General features: G+C 51.4%; 1 protein-coding gene across 1 annotated transcript; it reads right to left on the bottom strand.

The window, feature by feature from the left end:
- Positions 1-206: 206 nt before the first annotated feature.
- ITPRIPL2 (ITPRIP like 2) lies at positions 207-6,465 on the bottom strand. The gene has a single exon (XM_077906774.1). It carries the CDS (start codon positions 6,392-6,394, stop codon positions 4,790-4,792), a length of 1,605 nt encoding a protein of 534 aa, XP_077762900.1. The 5' UTR covers positions 6,395-6,465; the 3' UTR covers positions 207-4,789.
- Positions 6,466-11,520: the final 5,055 nt, after the last annotated feature.

The following is an 11,520-nucleotide window of genomic DNA, read 5'->3' on the forward strand; positions in this document are numbered from 1 at the left end:
CAAACCTACAGAGCTAGGAACTAACATTCTTGCCCACCTGTGTACCGTGCCAGCTGTGTGCAATCATTCCAGTGTCGCTGAGCAAGAAAAGACTCATACACCCAGATGCTGGAAGCTGGTGAGCTTGTGTCAGGAATCATAAGCCAGTGTGTCCACAGGTGCCCTTCAAGAAGAGGGGACCCTCCCCAAATCTGACATTCAGTCCATAGATTTCTACAAGTTCCTTTATTAACAAAGCAAAGTATCAAAGAACAAGGCCTCCCCAAAGACCCAAAAGATTAAAAGTGCAAATTTACTCCAACCTGAAATAGAAAACAATATCTGGCCTCAACTGTGCGGGCCATGGAAATTTGGTGTGATCTAAAACTCCTTGTAATCACACGACTGTAGCAGCGGGATCATATCTGATTAACCCTTTGGTCTCTGTTATTGGAACAAACCATATACTATGACTGCAGCCGACAGACTGCTTCATAATACACAGCTGGGGGTCAGAGTACACATTTAAAATAACAATAAAATAAGAGGAATGTTTTAAAGTCAAGTCACTGAGTCAAGGCACATTTTTTTTTAAAGCAAAAGGTGCTAAAAATATTCCTGAATATCTGACACTTTAAAAACCAGATTACACATAAGTTTTTTAGTCTATTAACACTGTATAGATGATTACATATTATCTTCGCCCTCTCCCACCTTATACTTGCTAAATTCCCATCAAATCATGTGCTATGTAGGTATAAAAGAAAATAAACAGTAGTGTCTAAGTAATAGACGTGAGATTTAAAAAAAAAAAATTAACAAACACCAAGATGATAACACTGAACTTCCTTCCCTCTCAAGGCTCACTGGAAATGTTAATGGGGGTAAAAGAGATGCTATGGAAGCAGGTTAGGTTAATTCCTTCGGAACGCTAGGATGTCAGTTTTGGTGGGAGCCATCCCAGAAAGGGGTGGAAACATCTGATCAAAACAGTGTTCTTGGCAGTGGGAATGGTAGCAAACCCAAGAAGGTTGGCCTGAAGACCCAGCACTGGTTTCCTGGGGTCCACGGCCACTAACTATCACCGCTAAGCCACAGCTTGGGATACTACTAAAAAAAATAATAATAATTTAAAAATAAGAACAAATAATACAAATAAAAAAGAAACAAGTTATTCTGCAATCCTTCCTGATTACTCATCTGTGAACTCGGACAGAGCCAGAGGAGTTGAGCCTCAACTCACCAGGAAGGAAATGCCAAGAATCAGCCCCCAGTGGTTTGCTTGGAGGATGTAGCTGGACAAGAACAGCTCCAGAATCGAGGGTCCTTCTGGGAATTGTGAGTTAAGTGTTATCTGTGGCCTTGTTATTTTTTTTTTTTTTTTTGGTTTGTTTCTACAATAAAGCTTAGCTCTGAGCAATAAGGACTTGAAATATCACACCCCCAACTATGTATAACAATATCACCATAACAATAAATATAACTTTAGACATACTTGGAGGGTCAACTGTATATGGCAGGGGTCGCAAACTGGTGGCGCCAGGCTCAAGCAACTGTTCTATTTGGCCCATGTGGCGTTTGGGACAATTTAACATTAGTTTGTTTAAAAATGAGTAAGTTTCATTAAAAAAAAAAAAAGAAGAAAGAAAGAAATCCTGATTTCTGGTCCCTGTCTCCCTCTCCTTTTCCAGCACAGAGCTGAACACTGAATGGCTGCCCCACTTAAGAATGGGCACAGTCCCCACCACCCACCCACCCCTTCCCATAAGGATCTCCCTGCCTTGCTTCTGCAGGCTGCTGAGTTTGCGACCCCTGCTTTGAAATAGCACATACCTAAAAATGCCTTTCCTACCCAAACCTCTTGCACCCACATGTGATTTCCACTCCTGGGCTCTCCTTTCCTTTATCTCTTCCCTCGCTTCCCTCTGAAGGTCTCCCTCCTGAATTTTTCAGATTTCTTTTGGTTCCCTTGTTCCTAATCTCCCTTCTTATAGCTTCTTCCATCTCCTGTTGCAAAAAAACATCTTTTCTCAGCCCACTAGCCTTCCAAGATGACTCCCAAGACTGGTTGGTCAGTGGGAATAATGGAAGGGTGTCTTGGGGCAAAAGGGCTGAGTTGTCCTCCCCAAAACTTTTCTTCGGGCACTGGCTGGACAATTAATCTTTTTTTTTTTTTTTTAACGAGCAATTTTGCAGTTTCTTGAATAAGAATATTTGCATACATGAATCTCTAGTACCAAGTATACACCAAAAATGTGTACATTTCAGATCAAGGATGTGATGGAGCCCTGATAAAATACAGAATTTAGCTTAGTTTAAGTGCCTCGGGGCAGCCATCACACCTGGCTAATACGCCTTATTATTTCATTTGTACACAGTACATGTTTGGGATCGCTAAACATTGATCAAAATTGATCGAAATCTCTGAGTTTTGGTTGCCATGTACAGAGAACAATCGCTCAGCATGGCCCTTAAATAAGACATTAATATTTAAAAAATTCACAAACACAATGCCCCACTAATTAAAACATAATAATAAAATTTTAAATTCTTGAGGATGGATGAGGCTTTGGGTAATTAACCTGAAAAAACATAACGAAACCACTACAAGAACAGAATGTTACCAGATTTAAACTTCAAAAGATGAGTAAGATTAAAAAAAAAAAAAAAAAAAGGAACCTATCAGCTGAGCTGGAGACATTTGGAAAGTTCAGCTTTTAAAGCTTTATAATTCCTCCAATAGCCTTGCTGCTCCCACTTCAGTAGACTTAATGACTACAGGGGGAACTGTGGCTGATATGGAAACATTATAAATATATATTTATATATGTATATATATGTATATAAAGATCTACTTACTCTTCTCATCTGTTTTAAAAAGTAATTTTAAGAAACACCATGCAGTTTATATCTTTGCAGAAGCTGGTAGACCGATCCCTTTGCTTGAACTCTGTACCTTATGACCTACCGCTGACCTTAAAGGCTGGGAATGACCTTTATGATATCAAGAGGAACTGTCCTCAGAACAACCTCAAAGAGAAGGCATGACATTTGCAACGGTTTCTCTTACAGTCCAAGGTTGCAAAGGATGTAAGAAGTCTCTGCAGCCCTCGTAAGGATTCCCTGCAAATCATTTATTCCCAATGGTTTCCTGCAGTGGCCAGATAGATCCCCGAAAGAAAGTTTAAAGAATTCCCTCAAAATAACTCAGAAGTTAAACCATGGCCCTATCCAGGTGGCTACTTCTGTCTTCCAAGTTTTACCTTTAAGAGTCTAAGGAAATACATGCCTTTGCCAAAAAAGATTTTTTTAAAGTCTCAAAGTCTAACACTGGGTGGGAGTGGTTGCATTTTCTATTAGGCAAGCAGATGATGGACTACTCTGAACCTAAACCTAAGCTGAGTTGGGGATATGTATGTCCAAAGAGAAAAAACCAGCACACTGCTGGCAAGAGCTGTCACCGCCCCCCTCCTCCCCCTCACTCGCTCTCCTTGACTGACTGCTGACCGGATGGTCAGAGAGCATGGAGCCCAAGATCCTGAGTTCTATGGGAAATGCCTTACAAGACCTGGGCTGAATCAATCGCTCCTCCGAGCTGGCCTTAGGATCGCTTACAGGCTGCCAATGGCAATGGGAGAGAAACGTGGTAACCACTCACCATCACTGAGCAGTGGCCGAGAGAGCTAACTCCATGCTAGGCACTACAGCAGGCATTTCCTCATTATCTCATGAAGCGCAGAAATTTCCATGCAGAAGAGTTTGTTCAAAAGGCTTCAAACAACACCGTATCTGTCTCCAGCCAGCAGCAAGCTCTGATGAGTCACCTTGATAGGCAAACACTGATATGCATCTTCCTCAAAACCCAACATGTTTTGAGTCCTGGCCAGTGTTGTCCTCTAAACATGTTCTCTTTTGCTACTTTGCACCCTACCTGGCTCCCCGTGGGCTCTTCTGCTACGAATGGGTGTTGACTGGTACATATCCCAGTGTGTGCCTGCAGGCAGGTTAAGCAAGCCTGCTTTTTAAGACTGCACATTTCTTAATAACAAAAGTAACTGGTCTCCCTTTGGGATGCAACACTTGGCCCTGGCAATTACCACAAAATGAAAGGACTGATCAAAATAAAGTGCTATCTGCTCTGGAAGTTTCTCTAACCAACTCTTCACTGCCTCTCAACACCTGTGACTTAATTCTTTGCAATCCTGTCAAGCAGCCCTGATTGCACCATTTAAGAAACACATTAATATCAATGTGAATAGTGGAAACTGTTCCTCACAATATGAGCCCCTAGAATAGAACTTAAATTCCAGTTGTAGACAAAGATTCAGATTTTTTAAAAGACAATCAGGAACCCAAAATATAGCAGGCAGTTAGAACAACAACAACAAAAAAACCCATTAGCTTCTTTCAGTGAGGGGAGGAAGGGCGGCAGAGATCTGGGTCTCGAAACCTGACAAAGGAACTTTCTCTGTAGCTAGTTCTTGCTTCCTTTATTGGGCTTCCCTAGAAGCTGGATCCTTCTACGGAATCATTCCACACAAACCAACATTTTGAACCAACTCTTCCCTGCTGGTGTTTGAGGTCTTTCTGTAGCTTGCTCAGGACACGCTGGTGGGTGTGAAGAAGACACCATAACTAGACTGGATTGCAGAGCCCGGGGTGACATTTAAGCCCCCAAATGTCACCCTCCGAATTTTCCAACACCCTTGGCACCTCATTTCCTTGCATTAAACTGGCTTCATCGCCCTCCCCACCCTACGGGGTGGGAGAGGCTATAGGAGCATTAGGCCTGGCGGCGCACTGTCCAGGTTTAGGGCTGATCTTCAGGGAACCCCTGCGTGCGCTGACTCCCGGGTTGAGGGCACATGTCCAGGTAGCGAGGACCCCCGTAGACCCGGAGAAGCTGGGGCAGCCTTCGCCATGTGGACAGCAATCGCGCCGCCGCAAGTTCCCGGGCGTGCCTGTCGAACGCTGCCAGGAGGTCGACTGGGGCAGCTTCCCGCAGCACCTTGGGCAGCGGGCCGACCTCGGCAGCTGCCCCTCCAGGGCCCAGGACGCAGTGGAAGAGTGTGTGGCGCCGCAGCAGGCAGTCCCGGAGGAACTGTACTAATTCTCCCAACCGCTCGCACAGGTGTGCCTCGTCCCAGCCTTGACCCGGAGCCCCCTCACGCAGCAGCACCGCCAGCAGCGCCGTCTTGAGCACATACGAGGACAGGATGCGTCCCCACTGGGTGGCGGCCGTCGGGTCCAGCCCGCGGGCGCCCAGGTCTCGCAGGGCTTTAAGCAGCTGCAGGCACTTGAGGTAGCAGGCACCTGGAGGGGCCCGTTCCTGCAGCCAGCTCAGCAGCTTCTGCTCCTGGCGAGCGGTGTTCACGCCCCACATCGCGTCCGTGCGCAGGCCTCCCGGGAGCTCCGGCAGGGGCCCGACGAGCGAGGGGGACGGTGACGGTGGTGGCGCCACCAGGAAAACGCCATCGCCCACGTGCACAGCGGGGATGAGACGCACTGCCATGGAGAGGCGGCAGCAGCCGTAGTCGGTGCGGCAAGGCAGGATGTGCAGGGTGGGAGGCTGCTCCAGGCCGCCGGGGGTCAGGCTGACCCGACAACGCCCCTCCAGGCTGTAGCGCACAGTGGCCAGGGAGCGCTGCAGGTGCGCCTGGAACCAGCGCAGCACCAGCGAGGCGGAGAGGTGCCGCCGCCCGAGCACGTCCACGCAGAAGCCGTCGGCGAAGGGCCTGCAGTCCCGGAGCCACCGGCTCGCGGGGGCCCCCGGCGGCGCCTTGAGCGCGCACACGAAGCAGCCGAGAAAGGCCGGGGCGAGCGCCGCCTCCGCGCCCAGGCTCCGCGGCTCCAGCGCCACCGGCGGCGGCAGACGCAGCGGCACCAGCACGTCGAAACCGTCGGGCCGCCGGATTTTATGCTGCTCGTAGGCGCTGCCCACCTGGATGAAGTCTCCGCGGAAGGCCAGCGCCAGCGCCCCGCCGGGGATGGGGCCCGGGGACCCCCGGGCGCGGCCGGCGCGCACCAGCTCGCCCACGATTCGGCTCACGTGCGCCTTGCTGTGGCCCAGCACGTGCGGGGACAGGCGCACCTCGTGCTCGTAGTAGCTCTCCAGCAAGATGCCCAGGCTCGGCTCTCGGAAGTGCCTCGGCGAGAAGGTGGAGTGGCTCCCCAGGCGAGGAGCCCCTGGCAGGAAGCGCTGCCGGACGGCGTGGCGACAGCGCAGGAGGACGTAGCCGAGGAGGAGCAGCACGGCCACCTTGAGCAGCGGGAAGCCGCCGTCCGCGCCGTCGGGGGGCTGCGCGCGGGCGCCCCCGCTTCCCCGGAGGGCATGGTACAGGCACACCAGGGCCGTGCAGAGGCCGGTCACCAGGGGCCAGAAGACGCGCAGGTTGAGGGTGTAGTGCACCGACATCGCGGGCGCGCGGGGCAGCGGCGTCCGTGCGGCCCGGGCCGCGAGCCCCGGCGGCGCCCCCGGCCCAGCATGCGGGCAGCGCCCCGGCGGCCCCGCGGCCCCGGTCTCCGTCGCCTCCGCGGCGGCCGCCCCCTCGCACGGCCGGGGGAAGGCGCCCTCCAGCGCGGCCTCCTCTCCCAGCCCAGGCGTCCCCCGCAGCCGCGCGCGGCCCGCCCTGCGCTCCCGGGCCCCGGGCCGCGCCCTGCGCCGGCGGCGCGCTCCGTCCCGCGCGGCGGCCCTCGGCGCCCGGCTCCCCGCCCCGCCCGGCCCGGCCCGGCCCGGCCCGCCTCCTACCCCGGCCGGCGCTCCGGGGCTCCCCGGCGCGCTCTCCCCGCTGCTCGGCCCCCGGAGCCCCCTCTTCCGAGGGGAGGCGAGGCCGCGCCAGCGAGCGGGGAGGAAATGCCGGAGTCTGGCGGCGCGCGCCGAGCCGCCGGGCGGCGGGGCCCCCTCCCCGGCCTCCGCCTTACAGCGACGCGGGGCGGCGGGAGGGACTTCAGGGCGCGCTCGGAACTGGCTCCTCGCGGGCCGCCCCTCTCCCCTCCTCCCCGAGGGCAGGCCTCGGAAGGCCCCGATTCCGGGGCGGTGGCCGCGCCCGGGGAGTCCTGCTCGCAGAAAGTTACGCTGGGAAGTTGAAAAGGAAGAGGAGAGGAGCTCGCCCCAGGGCGTCCCTCCCCGCCCCCGCCCCCGCCCCTGCCCCCGCCCCCGCCCCCGCCCAGCGGGTCGTGGCGTTGGTGGCGTGGCAGGCGCGGCGCCGGGCCCTCGTCCACGCCCCGGATTGCCTAAGCACCTACTACGTGCCAGGCTGGGAGCTGGGGGCGCAGCAGCCCACGGGGTCAGCCGAGGTCTCTGCCTTGGGAGAGCCTCCAGCCTTTCTGAAAAAGGAAACCAAAAGAGAAAGGATCCAATGCTCTGCAAGAAACGATGATGCTGTGCTGGGCGGCGAGAAGGCTGAGAAGTGGGGGCTGCCCCCCTGGAAGCCCGAGGCTCCCTGAGGGCTGACGTGTGGCCTGAGGTCTGAATGCGGGGATGCGGGCCTTGGGAATAGCAATTTATTGTCCTAAATAACAAGTCTTCTTCCGGAGGACTTGCTGTGTGCAGGCACTGGGCTAATCACGTTACACATGCTCACTCCTCTTGTTAATCTTTTTTTTTTTTAAGATTTTATTTATTTATTCAAGAGAGAGAGAGAGAGAGAGAGGCAGAGACACAGACAGAGGGAGAAGCAGGCGCCATGTAGGGAGCTGGACGTGGGACTCGATCCCAGGTCTCCAGGATCACACCCTGGACCAAAGGTGGCACTAAACCGCTGAGCCACCCGGGCTGCCCCTCCTCATGTTAATCTTATAAAATGTACACTATTATCTTCCCCATTTTTCAGATAAGGAAACCCAGGCAGAGCCAGCTTGGGCCGCTTGCCCAGGGTCACACAGCTTTGGCAGAGTTGGGCCTTGAATAGAGGCTTCTAGCTGCAGGGAAGCCAGGTGGCAGGACCACGGGGTCCCCTCCTCAACTGCTGGGAATTCATCCAGGCCTCTGGAAGCTTTGTTTTGTTTCATAACAGGAGTACACCCTGAAATAATCTGGAGTTGTTTAATTAAACTGGATTTACTTAAATAATCACCTTTATTTTTTATGTTCATTGCACCTTCCCCCCTCCCAACACCATTTAATGAGAGCAAAGGTGAAAGGCATTAAAAATGTCAGAACTCAGCTGCCATCTGAGACTCAGGACACAGGGGATGGCTCCTGAGTTAAGCATTGGGATGAATCCCAGGAAATCCTGGGTTGAGCTTCTCGGAGCTACGGAGACCTGCTTTCAGATCCCATCTCTACTACTATTAGCCATGGGCCCATTGCCTACTTGTCCGGGTTCTTTGGCTTGCGAGAGAAAGGAATACAGCTAAAAAAAATAATTTACTGTGTCAGTGTTAAGTGAGATGTCCAGGGAATCCTGGTACAGTTGGATCCAGGTACTCTCCATCCCCTTCTGAGCTCTGCTTTTTTCTGAGATGGGGGCACTAGGCTTTCTCCACATGCCCCTGGCTGCTCTAGCCTCACGTTATCCTCATATTAACCTCAGTGCAGGAGGAAAAGAGAGCTGTGCTTGCCTGAAAATTGTAGCAAATGCCACGCCTAGAGATAGGCTTGAGACGTATCCTAAAAGTGACCAAGCCTGGCTGGCTTGGTTGGTAGAGCAAGTGATTCTTGATCTTGGAATCGAGTTTGAGCCCCATGTTGGGGATAGAATTTACTTTAAAAAAAATTTTTTTTAAAAATAAATACATGAAAGTGGCCAAGTTAGACAATGCACTGATAAACCTGGGCTGGTGCTATGGACTGTTGTGTCCCCTCAAAATTCATATATTGAAACCCTAGGGATGCCTGGGCAGCTGAGCAGTTAAGCATCTGCCTTCAGCCCAGGGCGTGATCCCGGAGTCCCAGATTGAGTCCCCCATCGGGCTCCTTGCATGGAGCCTGCTTCTCCCTCTGCCTGTGTCTTTGCTTCTCTCTGTGTGTCTCTCATGAATAAAGAAATAAAATCTTAAAAAAAAAAAAGAAAAAGAAACCCTAACCCCCTGCTGTGACTGTATTTGGAAACAGCTTTTCGGTGGTCATTAAGGTTAACTAAGGTTATAAGGATGGGTCCTATTGCAACAGGACTGGTGTCATTAGAAGAAGAGGAAGGGGCACGTGGGTGGCTCAGTGGACAGAGCCTGACTTCTGGTTTCGGCTTAGATCATGTTGTCATGGGTCCTGGGATTGCAACCGAAGTGGGGCTCTGAGCTCAGTGGAGAGTCTGCTCAGATATTCTCTCCCTCTGTCCCTTCCCGGCAAGCTGCATTCGTACACATGCGCACTCTCTTGCTCTCTCTCTCAAATAAATAAACTAAAAAAAAAAAAAAAAAAGAAGAGGAAAATCTAGAGGTCTCTCTCCATACATACACACACACTAGGGAAAAACCTTGTGAGGACACAGCAAGAAAGTGACCATCTGTGGCCCAGGAGGAGAACTTGCACCAGAAACCAGACCCTCTGTACCTTGGACTCTCCAGCCTCCTCAATTGTGGGGAAAGTAAATTTCTGTTGGTTTAGTCATCCAGTCTATGGTATATGGAGTCCCAGCCGAACAACACAGTTGGGGGTGGGGTGAGCCCTGTCCTACCCCTGAGGACTGTGGGAGGGATATCCCCCCAAGAAAAGCCGCAGCGCCAGTGCTGGAAGAAGGGAAATGCTCTGGCATGCAAAAACAACAGGTGGCCACCAATTTTGGATATATCTCTTAATCTCACTTTGCTTCAATATCCCCTCCAATCTATGGAATGGGGGCAATATTAACAGGGTACTATGTTCTCCCAATCGGAAATGGTGGCGTGTGTCTTCAGCCATATCAGAAAGGGCAACTCTCGGGGCACCTGGGTAGCTCAGCGGCTGGGCATCTGCCTTCAGTTCCAATCATGATCCCGGGGTCCTGGGATCGAGTCCCACATCAGGCTCCCCGCAGGGAGCCTGCCTCTCCCTCTGCCTATGTCTCTGCCGCTCTTTCTGTTTCTCTCTCTCTCTTTTTTTTTTTTTTTTTTCTTTTGGAGATTTTATTTATCTATTCATGAAAGAAAGACACATGGACACCCTGGGCCAAAGGCAGACACTCAACTGCTGAGCCACCCAGGTGTCCCTCTCTCTAGTTTCTCCTGAATAAATAAATACAATCTATACAGAAAACAACAAAAACAAAAAAGGGCAACTCTCAGCCAACATTTTTTGTTGTTGTAAAAGACCAGAGAATAATTATTTTAGGTCCTATCGCTGCTCCGACTACTTGGGTCTGCTGTGATAGGCCAAAAGCAACTGGATTCATGTCCCAGGGCTGCTGTGACAGAGAATCAGTTTGTGATTCTCTGTCACAGGGGAGGGGGAGGCCTTGAAATAACAGAAATTTAATCTCTCACAGTTCTCAAAGGCAAAACTGGCTGGTGCTCCCTCTGAAAGCTTTAGGGGAGGACTCATCCTGTTGCTGGTGGCCCCAGGCCTCCCTTGGCTTGTAGCCCCATCACTCTGCTCTATTCCCTGCCTCTCTCTTCCTATAGGCTTCTCCTCTGCATCTGTATCTTTTCTTTTTCCATCTCTTGTAAGGACGCTTGTCACTGGATGTAAGCCTAGTGATCTCATCTGGAGATCTTTAACTTATTACACCTGCAAAGATTCTCTTCCCAAAGAAGGTCACAATCACAGGTTCCTAGGGTTAGGATGTGGACATAACTTTGGGGGCGGGGGGAGGTGTATTGGAAGAACCTCGGTTTTCTTTCTTGGGTGTCTCCTTTACTACTCACACTGTAGACCCTACTTCTGACACTTCAGTCCATCAAACCAGGCCCAGGTTTTCCTGCAGGACAAGCAATTCTTTGCCACGCCAGCTGGGTGTCCTACAACCTAACCCATTCTGACACTCTCTACCTGGAGATGGTATCAGATCCCACAGGTTAAGAGCTCATTCCCCTGAGCCTGTCCCCACACTTCAGATGCCAGTCATAAATAGTAGGTCCCCAGCTGACCCACTACTTCTGTCCCACTTGGCTACAAATTGGAGGCTCCCATAACCCCTTCCTTAGGTTTGATTAATTTGCTAGCAGAGCTCACAGAACTCAGGGAAGCATGTTTACCTATTTATTAAAGGATAGGATAAAGATCTTTCTGTCCCTGTGGGGTGGGGGTGTCACTCTTTAAAGGGTGCCATGTCACCCTCCCCGTGCATGCATGTGTTCACCAACCTGGAAGCTCCCCACACTGTGTATTATTGAGATTTTATGGAGGCTTTCTCACATGGGCATGATCAATTATTAACTCAATTTTAGCCCCTTTACCATCCCTGGAGAAGCGGTGGGGTTGCTGAAAATACCAAGCTGCTAATCATGCTTGGTCTTCTTGGTGACCAGACCCCATCCTGGAACCATCCAGGAGCCCACCCAGAGTCACCTCGTTGGAACTAAAGATGTTCTCTGTGCTGTTATCACCTAGGAAATTGCAAGGGTTTTAGGAGCTCTGTGCCAGGAACCAGGAGCAGAGACTAATACATATATTTTCTGTTATTT

This window comes from Canis aureus, chromosome 8 (genome assembly GCF_053574225.1).
Source record: "Canis aureus isolate CA01 chromosome 8, VMU_Caureus_v.1.0, whole genome shotgun sequence".
NCBI classification, from domain to species: domain Eukaryota; kingdom Metazoa; phylum Chordata; class Mammalia; order Carnivora; family Canidae; genus Canis; species Canis aureus.

What these genes read in the sequence shown, in the direction of transcription:
- ITPRIPL2 (XM_077906774.1), bottom strand. Translation starts at nt 6,394, where the DNA reads ATGTCGGTGCACTACACCCTCAACCTGCGCGTCTTCTGGCCCCTGGTG.